Source organism: Medicago sativa, chromosome 1 (assembly GCF_051527215.1).
Source record: "Medicago sativa cultivar Bolivia chromosome 1, Bolivia_mono, whole genome shotgun sequence".
Classification (NCBI taxonomy): Eukaryota; Viridiplantae; Streptophyta; class Magnoliopsida; order Fabales; family Fabaceae; genus Medicago; species Medicago sativa.
The window spans coordinates 4,791,252-4,811,711 of record NC_140749.1 but is presented as its reverse complement, the minus strand read 5'-3'; the positions used below and the strand labels follow the sequence as shown (position 1 = coordinate 4,811,711).

The 20,460-nt window shown below is 34.4% G+C and overlaps 3 protein-coding genes and 1 pseudogene across 11 annotated transcripts; 1 reads left to right on the top strand and 3 right to left on the bottom strand.

Annotated features, from left to right (window-relative positions):
* Positions 1-829: 829 nt before the first annotated feature.
* On the bottom strand, positions 830-2,935 carry LOC146951931 (F-box/FBD/LRR-repeat protein At1g13570-like; annotated as a pseudogene). The gene is made up of 4 exons (XR_015028061.1): positions 2,915-2,935; positions 1,794-2,615; positions 1,531-1,687; positions 830-1,153 (listed from the first exon to the last, which is right to left on the bottom strand). The product of XR_015028061.1 is annotated as an F-box/FBD/LRR-repeat protein At1g13570-like (transcript).
* A 2,764-nt stretch (positions 2,936-5,699) lies between these two features.
* Positions 5,700-8,574, bottom strand: LOC146951930 (F-box/FBD/LRR-repeat protein At1g13570-like). The gene is made up of 4 exons (XM_085756703.1): positions 8,438-8,574; positions 6,929-7,762; positions 6,624-6,779; positions 5,700-6,186 (listed from the first exon to the last, which is right to left on the bottom strand). Exons 1-4 carry the CDS (start codon positions 8,504-8,506, stop codon positions 5,902-5,904), a joined length of 1,344 nt encoding a protein of 447 aa, XP_085612829.1. The 5' UTR covers positions 8,507-8,574; the 3' UTR covers positions 5,700-5,901.
* Positions 8,575-10,597: 2,023 nt separating this feature from the next.
* Positions 10,598-14,030, bottom strand: LOC146951929 (F-box/FBD/LRR-repeat protein At1g13570-like). 2 transcript variants are annotated; one of them, XM_085756682.1, is made up of 5 exons: positions 13,877-14,030; positions 13,666-13,712; positions 12,182-13,024; positions 11,913-12,068; positions 10,598-11,286 (listed from the first exon to the last, which is right to left on the bottom strand). In XM_085756682.1, exons 2-5 carry the CDS (start codon positions 13,666-13,668, stop codon positions 11,002-11,004), a joined length of 1,287 nt encoding a protein of 428 aa, XP_085612808.1. In that variant the 5' UTR covers positions 13,669-13,712; positions 13,877-14,030; the 3' UTR covers positions 10,598-11,001. The 2 variants fall into 2 exon arrangements, with proteins under 2 accessions (XP_085612808.1, XP_085612815.1); XM_085756689.1 differs by having other exon boundaries at positions 13,954-14,030.
* Positions 14,031-16,214: 2,184 nt separating this feature from the next.
* Positions 16,215-20,351, top strand: 5PTASE11 (inositol polyphosphate 5-phosphatase 11). Of its 7 annotated transcripts, none has more exons than XM_085756672.1 (8): positions 16,215-16,312; positions 16,411-16,558; positions 16,693-16,810; positions 17,197-17,273; positions 17,382-17,507; positions 17,982-18,187; positions 18,292-18,429; positions 19,956-20,351. In XM_085756672.1, exons 2-8 carry the CDS (start codon positions 16,522-16,524, stop codon positions 20,118-20,120), a joined length of 867 nt encoding a protein of 288 aa, XP_085612798.1. In that variant the 5' UTR covers positions 16,215-16,312; positions 16,411-16,521; the 3' UTR covers positions 20,121-20,351. The 7 variants fall into 7 exon arrangements, with proteins under 7 accessions (XP_085612798.1, XP_085612792.1, XP_085612778.1 ...); XM_085756666.1 differs by having other exon boundaries at positions 16,680-16,810; positions 18,000-18,187; XM_085756652.1 differs by having other exon boundaries at positions 16,680-16,810.
* Positions 20,352-20,460: the final 109 nt, after the last annotated feature.

Sequence of the window (20,460 nt, the reverse complement as noted above, 5' to 3'; positions counted from 1 at the left end):
TCCTTCCTCACGTTTGACATGTTTGGGTCTCTCTTGGTAAAAGTGCTTTCTTAGTTTAACTCGCGTTTCAACAGAAGCATCTATTTGTAGCTTTTCAATTTGGGCAAAATCGATTCTCCTACCCATAGCATGGTTGTTGACTGTTTTGCCCCCAACTGAGGGATGAATATTATTCTTTGAATTAAAAAATGCAGTGCTCATCAATTTTTTTCATACAAACTGTTTGATCAATTGCTTATTACAATTCACTCATTGCAAGGTGATGGAGGATAATGGAAATAGGTGCAGTACACACTGATGATGGAGGATAACACTTGATGGAATTGAAGAGTGTGATCTTTTAATTAATATTGTGGTGGCAGCATAACAGCAAGACACGAGCCCTGAAGCAGGTGAGGAGGTGATGGGGGCTGCTGGACTCTTCAATTAACAAATTACTACAATATAGGTTTCTTGTAAAAAAGAATAATAATATTGGTCGAGGTTTTTTTCTTTCTAAACGTATCCTTTGTTTAATTTTTTATTTAATTTAATCCAATTTTATAATTTCACATAAAATCAAAAATAATTAAAATAAAATTAGTTTTGACAAGACAAAACTGATTGAATTTGCAAAGTTTTATCGACGGAATTTTTTTGCACCCCCTGAGTCAGGGTCCTGTATACGCCACTGAGTAGAAGAACCACCGCCTAATGTGGTCAATGAATTTAATCCAAATGAGATTGTGCGTGATCCAGGTCTTAGGAAACAAATTCATTTGTATGCTCCGGATATTCAAGACGATGTGAGGAGGGCATATTTATTTTGATATACGACTATTTATATATATTATGTCACATGTGAATTTGCGATAAATTTTCCGCCCAGGCTCGGTAAATTTCCTGGCTCCGCCACTGGGTCTAGGTAAATAACTTCAGCTCGTGAGGCTCTCCTCATCCACAATAGTTCTTTCATCAACTCCGGTCCGACGTTTAAAGCAGGTTTCACAGTCATCTTTTCTAACACAGGAGAATATAGAAGTAGAAAGTTGATGAAGTCTAACTCAGGTTTGATACCAGAGATGCCAACTATTCTCACATGTTTCACTTGCATGACTGGCCGATCCAAATAGGCATGGTGTGTCAACGGAACATGCTGCTCCTCAGATCGTGCCTACATACACAATCGTAACAAACAAGTAATCTTAGAAACTCAAAAGACTAAATCCAGAACTTACTAGACAAATACTCAAAAGCAAAACAACTTCGAAAATCTAGTTCTATAGAATTTAATAACTCGATGAGTGCAAACAAAACGATCTCTAATACTCTCTTTCCAACACAATTATATTATTGATTGAAATTCGAGTGGGTTGAGGCACTTTGAAAAGAAAAATGGAAAATAAAAATAGAAGAAGCAAGTTACAATTTTCATTTTCCGGTCTGTATAAAAACAACGCCTTTCATCTTACATATCTCTTCTCTAACAATTTCATATAAATAACAAAAACAGTGTGTGCAACCACAAATCAAGCTTATATGAGTACTCACCACCATTTCCAATTCTCGTAGATTAGGTATGCTTCTTAACAGACAAAGAGCAGCTGAAATCTCCTTTGAATCACTGAACTTTATGCATATGGAAATATAACGTAGATAAATGCACGGGGTAGGAAGCTCTACTGGCACAACCCCTAAAGCCAAATACCGGAGCAGAAACAAGACAGAAAGTGAATGGATTTCATCAATATATATTGTGGTGCATTTTAAATTTGTAAGGAAAAAACAGTTTCGAATCAGATGAGCATTAAACCTTCAAAAAATAGTTTTGAATCTCCAGCCTCTGTATATGAGGTAGATGAATAAAAAATTCGACCAAATTGCTAGTGCGTCCGTGCAATCTACCTTGACTGCTTTCAAAGTTAATATACAGACCAATGGATACCACAACTAATTGAGAAGTGTTCTTAAAGCTAATATCCTCAAAATTACCCTTCATATCCAAATATTGGAGATTTGGGGCATGAATATTAAGACTGTTGAAACCATTGAAGTTTATCAATGTCAATCGTCAAGCAGATCGAGCAGTTGGATATCAAGTTTTCAAAAGCATCTTTAGTCAATGTAACATGTTGTAGATCAAGACTCTTCAAGTTCCGGAAGCCTTGAAATGTTGGTGGTGGTATAAGCCAACAATTAAATAATTCTAAATGATGTAAACTTTGACAAGAAAATAAGCATGAATGTATTTTAATGTGTTGGCCTTCCCAGATTTCTAGCACAAACTCTTTAACATGCCTTCTGGCTAAACAAATAGTCCACCGATCGATATCAGTCACACCAATGTGCTCACGAGAGAGCTTGAACTTTTTGATTGACCCGGAATGGAGTAAAAGTACATGATCAATAATTCTTGAAAGCTTGTCTTCAAAAGTGTTGGCCATACATTCTCTATCAAACACAATTTCCGGAAGTGTGGTCCATTTATACCTCCAGTTGGTAGATAAAATACTTGTTCTGACTGCTTCTTTAATTGGCAAAAATGAGAGAATATGGTCTATTATATGACCTGGTAAACTACTAATTTCATCGGGCTCCACATCTGTTACGCAAGGAGACTGAGATTGTTCTCTTCTCTTTATAGATGTAGTGAGACAAAAAATCCAATATTCAAAAAACAAATTAGGTTACTGTAAATAAACAAGCTAATGTAACTTCGTTAAACAAAAACAACACAATTAATTACTCCTCTGAATTCAAATTAAAAAATGATGTATATAGTTCGAAGGTTTATTTGTCTGTCTATTATATAATGGCATTACTTTGCATGAAAACTATTGACCAGGGTAGTAAGTTTCATAAAAAACCACGGTTCTAAAATAACATAGAGGGATGCTAACAACACTCACTTTTGAACAGTCTCTCTACCACTCACACTTTTATTGGATGAAATCATTACATGTCCCACCACTTTTTGTTGGTTCTATTTTCAAAGTGTAGATCCACAATGATTTAAACCAATAAGAGAGTGAGTATTAGAGAGAGTATCCAAAAGAGAGTGTTACTAGCTGTCAAAACGGGCGGCCCGACCCGTTTAGGCCCGGCCCGGTCGGGCAACGGGCTTTTTAGGGCCGGGCTAAAAATCCCGGTTCGAATATGGGCTGGAAAATTGGGGCCCGAGCCCGGCCCTGCACGGGCTCCCGGGCTAACGTATCTTTTTTTTTTTTTTTTCCTTTCAAAAATCAAAAAATAATTTTATTAAAATAAGTTGAAAATGAAATATCGAGGCAATCAGTTGGACGTAATTAACATGGGTGTGATGTTGAACAGTTGAAGTTTATAAGTGTTGCACTTTTGCACATCTAATGTCACCAAAAAAAAAAAACTAACATTAATACGAAAAAAAGGGTTCTCAATTGACTGGATATTATTTTATATTAATTCTGAGACGTGAGTGAGCTTGCGAAGATGGTATTATCTGGCGCCTGTGTGAGAACTAAGAACTGAATTTCATATACACACAAAGACAAAAAAAAAATTGTATTTTTTGGCGGGCTTGCGGGCCGCCCGCGGCCCGACCGGGCTCCGGGCTTTTTCGGGCCGGGCCAAAAAACCCTGAATCGATTCGGGCTCCAAATTTTCGGCCCTGGCCCTGCATTTAATTCAGGCTTTCGGCCCGGCCCGTAAGGCCCGGCCCGTTTTGACAGCTCTAGTTGCTAGCAAAACTCAATAACATATTAATTAGTTGAGTGGGGGATAAACAATCCCTCTTCGATGAGACGTTGTCACGGACAGCAGTTTGCGAGAGTGGGGTATGAATCTACTCTCGAGTTGGCAGGATGCGCAAACATGCCGAAATAATGCGGCGGCGCAGCAACAGCAAGTTGTCAATCACATAAAGAAGCAACGGAACGCAGGGAGGAGCTGCAAGTGTAATGTCGATGCAACTTTCTCTAGGTCAATTAACATATTTGGGATTGGTATGTGTATTAGAGACGATCATGGAAGTTTTGTTTTAGCAAAAATGGAATGGATTTCCTCCAAGTTCAGTTAACAAATATTGAATAGTATTAACTTAACAAAGATATTGAATCGTATGAAATAGTGTTAGGGTTACGAAAACACCTACATAGTATTAGTAAGGATAAAATAAAACAACTCCATAATAATACTTGACCAAAGACAGCAATATGACATAATACATGTTCTTGATCAACCAGTGTTCATGCGATATTTACAGCAACAATAAGAATGATCAAATTAACAATTATAATCATAGGAAGTCCAAATATACACAACACAAGTATGGCATATTAACATTGATATAATACACAAGATAGACCATACCTTCTTGTATGATGGTTCTATGATCAAAGGACCATGCCAGGCGATTGAATGATCTTGAAAGAAATTAGGGTGCTAGAGTTCTTCTAACTACTCATGTTTTTAGTTGGGAGTGTTCTACTTTAGTGAGATGATTAGAATATATAACCATCGTCACGATTCAATGGGCTTATTAAAAGAACAACCCAATATAACATTCCTTCATAATTGCAATGATATTTAATAAATTTAGCATTAAATTGACCAAAAAAAATTAGGGTTAAACAAATTTTTAGTTTGCAGTACTTGACATTTACAAGACCAAGTATCTCTTATGTCGTTCAGCAAGTGTATTTATATATGTCTGCATTGAAGTGAATCTTTTGCTATACTCGGTGTACTATTGAGCTCGGCCTTCATTTGTATCCCTCCTCCATCAATAAGCTCATATCTTACATAGACGCAAACTGGGTGGATGTCCAGACACCAGAAATTCGACTTCTGGTTATTTTGTATATCTTGGAGATGATTTGATCTCTTGGTTTTCTAAAATATAGACTACCTTATCTCGGTTTAGCGTTGAGGCTGAATAACGTCGAGTAGCTAATGTAGTTTCTAAATCATGCTAGATTAGGAACTTACTTCTGGAACTACATTGTCCTCTCACGAAAGCAATTTTAGTCTACTCCGATAACATGAGCGCGGTGTATCTTTTTGGCAACCTAGTTCAACACCAACACACAAAGCATATTGAGAGGGATATGCACTTCATGTGTGATTGGTTGTGCATTGTAGGTGTTAGCTAGACGCTACTCTGTGAATACGAGGTTCCAGAGAAAACTTCAATTCAACAATTCTCATTTTTTTGGAATGGAAATTGATTTTTTCACTAAACAGAAAATGTACATAACTTAAACTTTTTAACAAGGAAAAAGATGAATCGTACGACAATAAATCAGCAACGAAAATCCACGAAGTGCAATTGTTAAAGCACATTTACCACTTTGTCCTTATGAGCAGTTACTTATTACACATGCCACCGTGAATTGTAAGCCATTTCTACTATTCGTGGAATTTCGTTGAAAAGTTTTCGCACGATATAGCAAAGCTCTTTTAACAATTCTCATTTTTTAAATGAATTCATGAACTTGCGATATATGATACTTATCTCTTTATTCTTCAACTTAGCAGTGAGATTTCTCCAATCTTGACTACCTTTATTGACTGATTTATATATTACCATTGCTAAATAATTAGAAGATGAAATTTGAGTGAAGATGAAGGAAGTGGCACGCAAATTAACAAAACGTCTAGATTAAAAAGAAATGATCTAAATTGATGCTAGGTCATCATTAGATACTTAATTAAACAAGATCATGAACATATCCAACTCAATATTTCCTAAACTTGATTCAACTAGATTCTATATCAATTTGAAGAGTGCCAATGATGACTTGCAAATCGCAAGGAAAATGGGAACTCATAATTTACAAAACATAATTTTGATGCAGGGACAATATAAGAAGAAATACTTTCAAGACCACACACATAGGAGGCACTAACAATGCAGTTTTCTATTTAAGAGTTCAAGAAAAATCATTATGCAGGGCCTAGGTATATAACTTCAGCTCGTCCCGAGGCTCTCCTCAACCGCAATACTTCTTTCATTGACTTTGGTCCGACGTTTAATGCAGGTTTCACAGTCATCCTTTCTAGCACATGAGAATATAGAAGTAGAAAGCTAATGAAGTCTAACTCAGGTTTGATACCAGAGATGCCATCTATTCTCACGTGTCGCACTCGCATGACTGGCCAATCAAAATAGACATCATCCCAACAATCGGTGTGGTGTGCTAACGGAACAGGCTGCTGCTCAGGCCGCGCCTACATGCAATCATAACACACAAGTGAAGAAGTCTTAAAAAGTATGACATGACATAACTCAAAACAACTTTGCAAAATTTTGTTCTAGAGGTTAATTCGAGTAGTGCTAACAACATAACATCTGATTCTCTCTTTCCAACAATGTATTATTAGTTGAAATTCAGCTAATGATAATATATGATAATATTGAAAAGGGTGTCAAGATATTTTTCTAAAAGAAGCCTCAGTTTCCTATTGTGAAAAGTGTGCATCAGGCTTTGTTTTCAGACGGCACTTGCTGTAACAAGTAATGATCATTGGCTCCAGTGAATCTACATAATGATAAATTTTAAAAGAAAATAAAAGCACTTTCCATTTTTCAGCATGTAAGCGCCTTCATCTTATGTGCAACAAGAAATCAGCAAGCAAACTCAAATCAAGTTTAAATGAGTACTCACCAATATTTCTAATTCTTGTAGATTAGGTGAGCTTCTTAGCAGACAAAGAGCAGCTGAAATCTCCTTTGAATAATTGAAGTTTATGCATATGGAAATATAACTTAGATCAATGCAAGGGGTAGGAAGCTTAACTGGTACAACCCCCACAGCCAAATACTGGAGCAAAAAGGAGAGAATAGTTTACATCAGTATATAATCTTTTTCTTACATACAGGTCAAGTTGCATATATGTGACTGAGGTGCTTTTTAAATTTGTACAGGAAAAACAGTATTAGGTCAAGTGAGTTCTGAGTTGATCATCATACCTTCAAAAAATTGCTTTGAATCTCCAGCCTTTGTATACGAGGCAGATGGATTAAAAATTCGACCAGATTGCTAGTGCGTCCGTGCAATCTACTTTGATTGCTTTCAAAGTTCTCAAAGAGAGCAATGGCTACCACAACTAATTGAGAAGTGTTCATAAAGCTAATATCCTCAAATTTACCCCCCATGTCAAAAAATTGGAGATTTGGGGCATGAATATTAGGATTGTTGAAACCATCGAAGTTTATCAATGTCAATCGTTCAAGCAGAGAGCAGTTGGATATCAAGTTTTCAAAAGCATCTTTAGTCAATGTAACATGTTGTAGATCAAGACTTTTCAAGTTCCTGAAGCCTTGAAATGTTGATGGTGGTATAAGCCAACAGTTAAGTAATTCTAAATGATGTAAACTTTGCCAAGAAAATAAGCATGCTTGTATTTTATAGCGTTGGTCTTGGTCTCGGCGTTTCCAGAATTCTAGCACAAACTCTTTAACATGCCTTCTGGTTAAACAAAGAGTCCACCGATCGACATCAGTCACACCAATATCTAAACGAGAGAGCTTGAACATTTTGATTGACCCGGAATGGAGTAAAAGTACATGATCAATAATTCTCGGAAGCTTATCTTCAAAAGTTTTGGAGATACATTCTCTATCAAACACAATATCTGCAAGTGTGGTCCATTTATACCTCCAGATGGTAGATAAACTACTTGTTCTGACTGCTTCTTTAATTGGCAAAAGTGAGAGAATCTGGTCTATTATATGACCTGGTAGACTACTAATTCTATCGGGCTCCATATCTGTTACGCAAGGAGGCTGGGATTGTTCTCTTATCTTTAGATATGGTCAGACAAAAAATCCAGTGATGAGAGAACAAATTAGGTTACTATAACTTAAAACAGAAAATATTTAAAAACAACCTAGGTAATGTAACTTCATTAAACAAAAACAAGACAATTACTCATCTCAATTCATCTTGTTAGAACAGCAACTAGTAACAAAAGATTAAATAAGAGAAAGAAAAAGAAGGACAATGAACACACGATATTTGTTAACACAGTTTGGCTAATTGTGCCTACCTCTACGACTATAGAGCAGCTATAGTTCCGTTTCTATTATTGCGATGAATTAGGGTTTCGGTATTACAAACAATATACATAATACTACTATTATGATTCAGTTTACAATATTAACCATGAACCGTATCGCAGGGGGCTTGCCTTCTTTAGTGTCATGCATATATGAGCCATACTTCAATACTTCTAAATACTATACAATTCAGCTATTTAGCATGACAGCGATATGCCATACTATATGTTCTTGATCATTGATGGATCAACCAGCGTTCATGCGATATTTACAGCAACAATAAGAATGATCAAATTGACAATTATAATCAAAGGATATTGAAATATACAAAAGTATGACATGTTAACATTGATACAATAGCTCTCCAACAGAATGGAAAAAAATTATAAACATTGATGCAACAAACAAGATGGACCGTACCTTCTTTTTTGTTTTTTTGGTGAATATAGACCGTACCTTCTTGCATGATCCTTTAATCAAAGGATACATGTGAGGCGACCTAGCTATCTTGACAGGAATTAAGGTGCGAGCTCAGTAGCTTACACTTTGGTTGACTTATTCTCCTTTTTTAAATTTACAGCAAATATAACAAGTAGATAAGAATGTATCATTTAAATATTAAAATAAAAGTTTAACAAACTACATCAATATGTATATACTTCCTATATATAAAGAAAATATGAGATTTTGGACTAACTTTTTCATTATCCCAATTATACCCTTAAACAATTTTTTCTACAACTTGGTGTCATTAAAAAGATAAGAATTAAGATTAAATTATTTTGTTATATTGTTGGTGTCATTGAAATAGATAAACATGGTTTGTTATAATTTTAAAGCAACATGCAATTATATTTTTACTTTTAATCAAAATTAAAATTTCATAAAAAAGAAAAAACCCTTCATAATTTTCGAACATTAACACAGTAAAAGAGTGAAAAAAACGAGCACGGAAATGCCCATCTTTTCGCTGGTAACATAATAGTTGGAAGAATTTTGCTCCCCGCCCTGCACTTTTCGCTCCGCACCCTGCAGCCATTCCGAAAATACCTCTGCGCTAGTTAACTAACGCAAGTGTAAAATTATGCGTTACTTAACTAACGCAGCGTGACTTAAGTCACGTACGTGTAAAAACCGCTTTTTTACACTTGCGTGAGTTAACTCACGCACCCTACGTGAGTTAACTCACGCCAGTTGCAAACTTGAGAAAACTTGAAATATGAAGCATGAACAACAGCCCACTTCACTTATGTTTTATTGCCTTTAATTAAATTTGTTATTATTAGCTAACAACAAAATACTATTCATTCCACTCCACTTCACTTCATTTTATCCAAGTCAATACAATTCATCAATTGTTTCACCTCTTCTTTTTCTTGTCCTTCTTCTTCTTCATTTTATCATTTTGATTAAGAATCGGATGAAGAAAGAGAAAGCTGTGGATGAATTGTTGGAGATATTGAAGGTGAGAACAGAGAGGAATGCAAAAAAGGGCACTTGATAGTGATAGTCCTAAACAAGAATCTGAGATTGAAGATGATTGCAAGCAAGGATAAGAGGAAGAAGAGAAAATCAAGTGATTATCAAAATAGTTGTAATAATGTTATTGAAGACTTGTTTCTAAGGATGAAACAACAATATGCAGCATGCAGTGTATGTGAATTTGATTCAACAAAAAATGAATATTGAGAGATGGTTTATGAAATACAGAGAAAAACAGGGGAAGAAGCTATAGCTGCGTGACTATGCAAAAATAAAACCTGTGTGACTTAACTCACGCGGCGTGAGTTAAGTAGCGCAACGTTACTTAAATAGCGCAGGGGTATTTTGGGCAAGGCTGCAGGGCGCGAGTGTTTTATGCTGGGTGGAGAGCAGTAATCTAGTTGGAATGTATACTCGTAATCATGACTTAATGGGCTTGCTAAAAGACCAACCCAATACAATAGTCATTAAAAGCTTGAATGATATTTAATAATTTACTACTACTATTATAAGAAAATCAATCTTCGTTCCGTCAAAAAAAAAAAATCAATCTCCAGCAAAATTTCATAATTAACCTCGTAAACTCATTATCTTTTTGATAAAAACAAGAAAGGAACGGGGAAGGAAGAAACACATGGAGATGGAAAGTAAGGTTTTTTCTAGATTACCTTTGAAGAATGGTGGGTAATTTACCTACCAACCAATAAAAATGAGCAATTTATTGGTGGGGTCAAGATAGTTCATGGATACCACCTAAAAAGGTGAATGTTCATTGGTTGAGGTAAATTACCCACCATTCTTCCATGGGTACCCTAGTTGTCACCGGAAAGTAATGATGATGTAATTAGGGTGGAGGGGAAAAAAGGAAGCTTCATGAGAGAAAAAACACTCGGAATAATGAAAATGTTTCTCATGTGAAGAATAGGGAGGGAGGGTGTGAGCACAGAGAAACAATCAAACATGGAAGATGGTAAACAACAAAATACAGACGGAGGAAAGGGAGATGAAAGTCATGTTTGATCAGCAGGTCCTGTAAACATTGAATATTCACTTGATAAGATTCTAAGTTTTGTATCAAGAACCTTAAAAAGAGCAGTGTACTGTAAACTCCTTTTCAACTCAACAAGTGAAAATACCACATTAATTCAGTTGTGAAAATAAATACAACCTCCCCCTATGTATAGATCTCGGCCAAGGAGCAAACTCATTGCCGAAGCAAAACAAGAGAGCACATTACAAGCTCCAAAACGAAGGCAAAACAAACCTAGTTCAATCATAAAAAACAAATTACAATTTGAAGAAAATAAATATCCAACTCAATATTTCCTAAACTTAATTCAACTCCAGTCTATATCAAACTCTATGTGCCAATGATGGCTTACAAATCGCAAGGAAAAGAGTTGATCCTTTCCAAGATGGAACAGGTTGTCAGGGAGGGCTTTTCATGTATACTTCATAAAGGAAAGAAAGTTCACGTGTACTATTTTCATGTGTAAAAATCATTATACAGAGTCTAGGTAAATAACTTCAGCTCGTCCCGAGGCTCTCCTCAACCGTAATAGTTCTTTCACCAATTCCGGTCCGGCGTTTAAAGCAGGTTTCACAGTCATCCTTTCTAGCACAGGAGAATATAGAAGTATAAAGCTGATGAAGTCTAACTCAGGTTTGATACCAGAGATGCCATCTATTCTCACATGTCGCACTCGCATGACTGGCCAATCCGGATAGACATCATCCCAACAGTCGGCATGGTGAGCTAATGGAAGAGGCTGCTCCTCAGGCCGTGCCTACATGCAATCATAACACACACGTGAAGAAGTCTTAAAAACTTAAAAGACTAGATCAAGAACTTAAGACTCCAGACAAAATTCAAAACAAAACAACTTTGCAAAATCTAGTTCTAGATGTTAATTCGAGTAGTGCTAACAACACAACAATACAACATCTGATTCTCTCTTTCTAACACTGTATTATTAGTTGAAATTCCATTGGGTTGAGTCACTCCGAGAAAGAGTACACCAGAATAAGAATTCAAACTCACATATAATAGTGAGAGTGAGACCGACCTGAATTTCAGCCAATAATAATATTGAAAAGAGTGTCAATATATTTCATTTTTTTAAAAGAAGACTCAGTCTCGTATTGTGAAAAGTGTGCATCAGGCACCATATAATGGCCTTGCTTTCAGACGGCACTTGCTATAACAAGTAATCATCATTGGCTTCAGTGAATCTATATAATGATAAATTTGAAAAGAAAATAAAAGCCCTTCCCATTTTTCAGTATGCAGGCGAAAAACAGTGCCCTTCACCGTATGTAGTTCTTCTCTAATAACTTGTCATATATAACAAAAACAGTATATGCAACCACGAATCAGCAAGCAAACTCAAATCAAGTTTAAATAAGTACTCACCAATATTTCGAGTTCTCGTAGATTAGGTGAGCTTCTGAAAAGGCAAAGAGCAGCTGAAATTTCCATTGAATCATAGAAGTTTATCCGTATGGAAAGATAACTTAGATCAATGCAAGGGGTAGGAAGCTTTACTGGTACAACCCCCAGAGCCAAATACTGGAGCAAAAAGGAGAGAATAGTTTACGTCAAAATATAATATTTTTCTTACATACAAATCAAGTTGCATACATGTGATTAGGACAAGTGATGCCCTGAGTTGAGCATTATACCTTCAAAAAATAGCTTTGAATCTCCAGCCTTTGTATACGAGGCAGGTGAATTAAAAATTCGACCAGATTGCTAGTGCGTCCGTGCAATCTACCTTGACTGCTTTCAAAGTTAACATACAGACCAATGGACACCACAGCTAATTGAGAAGTGTTCTTAAAGCTAATATCCTCAAATTTACCCCCGATGTCAAAAAACTGGAGATTTGGGGCATGGATATTAAGATAGTTGAAACCATCAAAGTTCATCAATGTCAATCGTTCAAGCAAAGGGCAAGTGGATATCAAGTTTTCAAAAGCATCTTGAGACAAGGTAACATGTTGCAGATCAAGACTCTTCAAGTTCCTGAATCCTTGAAATGTTGATGGTGGTATAAGCCAACAGTTAAATAATTCCAAATGATGTAAACCTTGACAAGAAAATAAGCATGAAGGTATTTTATAGCGTTGCCCTTTCCAGATTTCCAGCACAAACTCTTTAACAGGCCTTCTGGTTAGATGAAGCGTCCATCGATCAATATCAGTCACTCCAATGAGCTCACGATGGGAGAGCTTGAACTTTTTTATTGGCCCAGAATGGAGTAAAAGTACATGATCAATAATTCTCGAAAGCTTGCTCTTGATAACTAAAAGGTCTTCAGAAGTGTCGGAGATACATTGACTATCAAACACAAGATTTGGAAGTGTGGCCCATTTGTACCTCCATTTGGTTGATAAAATACTTGTTCTTACTGCTTCCTTAATTGGCAAAATTGAGAGAATTTGGTCTATTATATGACCTGGTAAACTACTAATTCTATCGGGCTCCGCATCCGTTACGCAAGGAGACTGGGATTGTTCCCTTCTCTTTAGATATATTCAGACAAAAGATCCAAGAATCAGAAAACAAAATAGGTTATTTTAACTTAAAAGTTAAAACAGAAAATATTAAAAAACAAGCTAATGTAACTCCTCTGAATTCAAATAACAAAATGTTAAAGTTACAAGTATTGTTTATCTCTTTCTCTTCTATAAAGGCATTAATTTGCATAAAAACTACCGACTTATTTGAGTTTATTTACTGACATAAGCTCTTATAAGAATCTTTGGCATTGCTTATGTAAACAGCTTATGACATGTCTATAAGTTGTTATCAGCTTATGCACATAAACTCCACAGGATAGTTTATGAAAATAGCTTATAGCATATATGAAAACAATTTGATTATCTCTTGTTGTAAGTGCTTATAGCTATAAGTGATTCATTAAGTTGTTTACCCAAAGAGGGTCTATAGGTGTAGTTTTTTAATCAAAGATGTGTATGCAAAAATACAATATTAATAATTATATGAGCCTAAAACATGTAATCTATTACAAAATCAAAATTTAGCTCCTTTGAGAGATAAACTTAAAAGAAAAAAAAGCAAAAATTTATTTTTATTACGCAAAATTCAGGAATTCACAGGATGCAAATATATGTATGGCAAATGAGAGTGTGTGAGAATTTACCATTTCAAGCTACCGAGTAATTCCAGCAAGGAGAAGCAAAGTGATAGCTACAACAAACAAAACAGTAAAGAAAAAATGGTTAATTCATTAATCAATTAGATTAAAAATAACTGAATAGTGAAAACTAAATAAAAATTGAGGTAGAAATGGAATGATCGAGAAATATAAGAAAATTCAAAGGCATGGAAGTGATAAATTGAAATTGAATTACATGAATTTGGAAATTGAAGCTGAATTTGAAGAAAACAAGGAGAAAGATTGGGATCGCGTAGAGATAAGAATTCAGACCTAAATGAAGATATCATCATGGAAATACCTTCAAACACTGAAACCGTTCACGTAGCGATCGACGCGAGAGAACAAGCAACTAATTCAGGCCCATTTCCTTTGGACAAATAGGCCCATTAGAAAATCTCACATGAGAACTGCTCTTTACCCAAACGGTTTTGCTCATTCCCAAGTGAAATGACTAAAATGCCCCTATGCATGTTAACTCACACACTCACACGCTAGTTGTGTTCTCTACGTGACTTAAGTCGCGTTTAAAAAAAAAAACACTGAAAAACTTACGTGAGTTAACTCACATTTAGTTAACAGCACAAATTGAAATCTTCCCTCTCCATTGCTGCCTGAACTCTTCCCCCTCTCCACTCTTTTTTGATAACATGAACTCTTCCCCCTTCATCTTATCATTCATGACATACAAGTGCAGAAAAAAGAAAGAATTAAATCCGTGAGGGAATAACCACTCAATAATTGCGACATATATTGAAGGAATTAATCGCTCAAAGTAGCATCATATCCCATTCAAGAACATAATGGGATTCATGTCCCACACCATTCGGTAATAAATCGGTGAGACCGCAAGGCATTAACTAAATTTTTCTTTTATTGCTTCTCTTTTATGGGATTTTCATTTCTTCGACGATTAAGCGATTAACCATATCTCCAAAAAGGTGGGGTGGTAGTAGGGATCTGGATCCTCTCCAGCTTATTTCTCTCCAGCAGTCTCTCCTGCACTTTTCTTACTCGTTGGATACATCCAGTGGTGGATAGACTAAAAGGGCAATAAATAAAATACATGTTTACAAATCAAAAAAATTAGACAAACACTGAAAAAACTTTGCAGCACCAGCCTACCATGGATTACAAGTTATGAAACAACATAACAACAAATGAAAGAATAGACTGCATTCTTTTCTAAATGAAGAAGGTCCCAACATGTGATCTGAAACTCCAATGGAGGCACTTGTGTTTTGGAGTTAAAAATTCCAAGAATATTTAATTGCATGATTGATTTTAGAAAATTGATTTGCTTGAAATTAGAAAAATATCACAAAAACAAGGTGTGGCACTGTGTTTTACTCAAATTTGATAACAGTGGAGGAGATATGCAATTGTAGTCAAAGCGGTGAGGGTAAAGATAGGTCAGTATTTTATCCTCTTTTAGAATCTCAGCCATTAGATCAATCTAACAACTCAAAACAGCGCAGGAGAGACTGCTGTAGACATTACAGTAGGAGAAAAGTGCAGGAGAGACTGCTGGAGAGAAATAAGCTGGAGAGGATCCAGATCCATTGATTAGATATATAATAGATCGAAACTAATATTTCAACTTGAATTAAATGAAAATTGTAGCAAGTCGGGAAATAAAAAAAAATGGCACCAATACATGAAATCAAAGCAAACAACGTCAAGCTAAGAAGGTGAAATAAAAAAATACAAAGAAAAAAAAACTTAATACATATGGATTTTTTTTTTAACTTTAACCATAAAAAATTATTTGGTTGAGTGATTCCTAAGCAAAATTGACGTTAAACCATTCTTTTTTGGTAGATCAAGAAGAAGAGAGGAAAATGAACATTTTCTAAGATGTTTTTTTACTCTTACACAATTTTTATGTAATACTAATTTAACAAGTTTGGTGTAAATTTGGTAACCTCTACGCGTGCAACTGCGGAGACTGATCCCTCGAGCATTGTAGGACATAAATGAATAACAAAGTTCTTTCTAAGAGTTTTAATGTTGTTGCATGTCCAAAGTAAAAGTTAGATTCGAACTCAAGACCTTGGTTGAGTTAGAAGAGATTCGTGTCATCTTATCTAAGCTGTAACAAGTTGGAATAGTCTTTGTTCTCCCTTTAAATACAATCATTGACTTGAAAAATAATCCAATAAAAACTAATCATTGAGTATCTTGAACCAAATTGCTATGTTATACTAATATCTTGAAATTGACATTCCACGGCGTCTTATTTAGACTAAAGATATCCACCCACAGACAAAGTTGCTTGACGTAATTTGCATGGCATACGTGAATAGCCCAAACGGACGGATGGTCCTTTTCAATTTTATTTTATCTTCTTCCATTGTCAACCACATCTAACCTAACTCACGAGAAAAATATCACAACACGTACTTGTTCAAAAATTTTGAACCATTGAACTGAAAATCTCTAGAATTGTACAGAAGTTCAATATATCTTCCATTTGACAACTGAAGCGGTGTAGAACCTCTACTATAAATACAGGTCCAAGTTCCAAAGTCAATGAATTTATATCTCTTTTACTCAAATTTATTTTCTGTGCACTCGTTTGAAAAAAATATTTGTTTCATAACACAATGGGGAACCAACTAATTTGCAAAAGGTATGATCCATCAAATTAACTTAAATTTCTATGCTTCCATTAATCATATACCATTTTATTATTTTATATACATACAAAATTTACAAACGAAAATTAAGGTCGAAGAGCAGGCCAACGGGTTTTGTTCATCATCAAACTTCGCCATCTCAGATTGGGATAAGAACTGTGGATGTGGATAACACTTGTAACTTCTCCACCACTTCAAATCTATGCATCTCCATAGTTACTTGGAACATGAATGGCCAGGTAATAGGATCCCACTGTTTCTTTTTAATTGTCGCATATGCTGAAAAAAAATTATTTCTATTTAGTTGTTGTTTCAAAATTCAATTCAACATTATTATTAAATTTGGCGTGAATTAATCAGGTTTCGTTTGAAGATTTAGCACAGATGGTTGGTAGCAACCGGGATTTCGATCTTCTAGCTGTTGGCTTGCAAGAAGCTCCGGGAAACAAAATGGCAACTATGCTTTCGGCAGCTTTGGATGAAAGTCACATGTAAGAGTTCATTTGTTCTCATATACTCTTCTGGTTTCGGTTTTCTTTTGTTTCGATCCTTAACATTGAAAACAAGAATCTATAATTAGCTTAAGTTTGTCCAGTTTTAAGTATATATGTCAATGCTATTCTAGTACAGGTGCAATAGTGCAACCATGTTTATGATCTATAATCACCCTAAAAAAATAAAAAATAACTTTCAAACTTATAAATGAAAGAAAATTATGTCTGTAATTCAATCTAGCTAGTAAACCTAAATATCTAATGATATTTTTGTATAAATTTAACTTTATGTAGTAGTAAATTTTTTATAGTTTTGGTTGACCAAGTGTTTGTGAACTTATTGAAATACTTTTCTACTTCTTTCCTTTTTTTTGGAAATGAAGGCTGATAGGTAAAGTTACTATGCAATCTTTGCAGTTGTACCTGTTTGGACCAAAGAATGCAGGATCATTCATTCAAGGTGAGCTTGTTTATATATGTCAAATTATGTTTTTCTTACTTTACACTACTAGTAATTATTATTAATTAATTAATGTATGCTAAATGGGATGATTTTAATTGTATGCAGAATTACAAGTGGACAAAGAATCTGTTGGGGGGTGTGGAGGAATAATTGGAAGAAAGAAAGGGGCTGTAGCAATACGCATTACCTACAAAGGCATACGTTTGGTGTTTATTTCCTGTCACCTCTCTGGTAACTATATACTGTATGATTCTTTTATGGACAAAAAATACGTTTTTAAACACCAATAGAATATTTTTTTGAAGAAACACCAATAGAATATTATTTAGGATGATTCTTTGCAATAGAAGATATGAATTCCATAATCCCTATAGTCCTGGAATCTTGAATTCATGCAATCAACACATCAAATTAAGTTAGTATCGGAGGATTTTCAAATTTGGTAAATAAATTTACATTTAAAAAAAATCAAAATTTGCATAAATTTTTTGCTATTCATCTTGACCGGCCACCGATCTGTTGACTGCGTGAATACATAGAATGTCCCGATTGCCATCTGCAGTGAATCCATTTCCGCTAATTGGTACCTCAAAAGTGAAAATTTATAAGAAATAACAAACACTTTCACATGCATGTTGTACATATTGGTTGATACACATATATACCATCCGTTCCTAATCATAAGACCATTTACCTTGTACTTAGTTTGTTTATTTTTTGCAGCTCACGGTCGCAATGTGCAAGAAAGAAATTATGAATGCAGGCATATATCGCACTCCCTTTTCTCTAAGATTTGGAACCCATATTCTAGACCAGCCCACATGACTATTTGGTTAGGAGATCTAAACTATAGGCTTGAAGGGATCAATACACATCCAGCCAGGAACCTAATAGACCAAGACCTTCACCAGGTAATTAATTCATCAGCAAAGTGGAATATTCATATTGTTAGAATTAGTTTGCAACTTAATCCTAAACTCACATACATAATTCATTTTTCTTGTTCTTATTTCAGAAGCTGCATGGTAATGATCAACTCTTGCAACAAGCTGGAGAAGGACAAATTTTCAATGGATTTTGTGAGGGAACATTGACATTCAAGCCAACATACAAGTATAATAAAGGAAGTAGCGATTACGACACAAGTTACAAGGTAAGTACTAAGTACATTTTCCATTTCAAGATAAAAAATGTATACAAGTGAATTTAAGCAACAGAAGAAAAAAAAAGGTTTTATCATTTATATGTTAATCTCTAAAATATCATTTGTTTCATAATACAAGTCATTATAGTAAAAAAAACAAAAGGGGGCTAAGTTTATTAATTTACAATATCAATATAGTACTCCTTTGGAAATAAAAATATAACCAAACCAACAAAGAAGCATATATATTTGAGTGATCCGAATTTTGAATAGCATGAAAGACTTTTAAGAATTCGTCTTCCAAATATAACATGTTAAATAGAGTTGTTCATGATCAACATCAAACCATGATAAATACCAAATAACTCAACAACAAGCGCATCGCCTTGCCCTCATTAGAAGAAAACTGCTATCGAATCCCTTATATGGTCACGTAGTAAACCACCGGCACCAATGATATCGGAAACACCACAACTTAAAAGAGCATATTCCTAATATTTCTTTTTCAAAAAGATGCTTACAAAACCGCACTGAATAGTCCCGTAATCCCATTTGAAAAGAAAAAAAATTGAATCAAAAATGTTATTATGTTAATTGTTATGTTAGTATTTTTCTCCTTGTCAAAACTTGAACCTATAACTCCTTAACTCCTTTAATCGTTTAACTCAAACTAGTTAAACTACATGACCCCTATTTAAAATGATTAAAAAATACAATATAAAAGAATGACTTATCATAACCGATTATAGGAAAGAGTTTCGTGGTTGAACCCAAAGGATCCATATATATTAGGGGTACCTTTGTTTCTAATATGTACAAATTTATTATACTAAAAAGGACGTGAAGGGTATTTTAGACAATAGAATTATTTTGGTGTGATTGCAAATATTAAATCTAATTAACTTATTAATCTTAATTAATAAGTGTGATTAGTTGCTTCCTTCAAAAAAAAAGTGTGATTAGTTGCTTTTCATTCTGAAAAAAAATATCATTTGATAGAGTATTACTAGTTTTTTGTTTTTACATTACGGAATACTAATGCAATAAATATATAGTTAATTGCAATGTTTTTTTTTTATTTCTTAACTTATATTTTTTCATACAAATGAGCTAAGGTAATTCAGGTTTCAGTCCGACGTAAGTAAAATATGACCAATATAATTTTAACTAACGATCAAACTCGACAATCCTAATCAATTTGACCTTAATTAAAAGTTTTTTACTACTTGAGTCCAATCATGTCATTTGCTTGATCTTTGTTTAATTGATCTTACAAAACCAAATCATAATTTATTTAATTGTAGTCTTAGAATTTCAGAAAGAACAAAAAAACTTGTACATGTATATTGACTCAAAATTCTACGTAAAAATGTAAATGACTAGAAACCGGCTTCACAAAACAACTTTGTATATATTTTCCATTTGTGTGACATATTACGGATATTCATATACTATATGATTTCGTGACGCTTAATGATTCTACTGACGTAAGTGTATATATACATGATGATGTGTGCATGTTGATTTATTTACAGGTTCGAGTACCAGCATGGACAGATCGCATACTGTTCAAGATAGAAGACACAGACAACGTGGAAGCAACCCTACATTCATACGAGTCAATGGATAAAATATACGGTTCAGATCATAAACCAGTAAAAGCACACATCTGCTTAAGACTTCGTCAACTTCAAACTTAATCCAATTGTAGTGTAGTGAACCCCTCTAAGTGCTTACCTTAATATTTGGTTCTATTCATTTGTAAATTGTATTTTATTTTCTGTGATGATTGAGTTTTGTGGTTATGAAGCTTTTTAGAGTTTTCTTCAGTGAAGTTTTTGGGTTTCTTACTGTGTTGTGGTTAACACTTAACACAGATAAATCATTTGTAAATTTTTTCTTTTGAAGAAAGAGAAAATCATTTTATTGTATTTGTGATTATGATTATATATATATATATATATATATATATATATATATATATATATATATATATATATATAGTTGGTCAAATACAAAGATAAAAAGAAAGAAAAAAAA

Bases quoted from the DNA above. Each gene is read 5' to 3' on its own strand.
- LOC146951930 (XM_085756703.1), bottom strand. From the start codon at position 8,506: ATGTATCCTTTGATTAAAGGATCATGCAAGAAGGTACGGTCTATATTC. The intron at 7,763-8,437 runs GTACGGTCCATC...CCATATCTAAAG, and splicing joins CCAAAAAAACAAAAAAGAAG to ATAAGAGAACAATCCCAGCC. The intron at 6,187-6,623 runs GTGAGTACTCAT...GATTGCATGTAG, and splicing joins TACAAGAATTAGAAATATTG to GCGCGGCCTGAGCAGCAGCC.
- LOC146951929 (XM_085756682.1), bottom strand. The intron at 12,069-12,181 runs GTATAATGCTCA...TTTTTGCTCCAG, and splicing joins TTCAAAGCTATTTTTTGAAG to TATTTGGCTCTGGGGGTTGT. The intron at 11,287-11,912 runs GTGAGTACTTAT...GATTGCATGTAG, and splicing joins TACGAGAACTCGAAATATTG to GCACGGCCTGAGGAGCAGCC.
- 5PTASE11 (XM_085756632.1), top strand. From the start codon at position 16,343: ATGCTTCCATTAATCATATACCATTTTATTATTTTATATACATACAAA. The intron at 16,811-17,196 runs GTAAGAGTTCAT...TTGGAAATGAAG, and splicing joins GCTTTGGATGAAAGTCACAT to GCTGATAGGTAAAGTTACTA. The intron at 18,188-18,291 runs GTAATTAATTCA...TTCTTATTTCAG, and splicing joins TAGACCAAGACCTTCACCAG to AAGCTGCATGGTAATGATCA.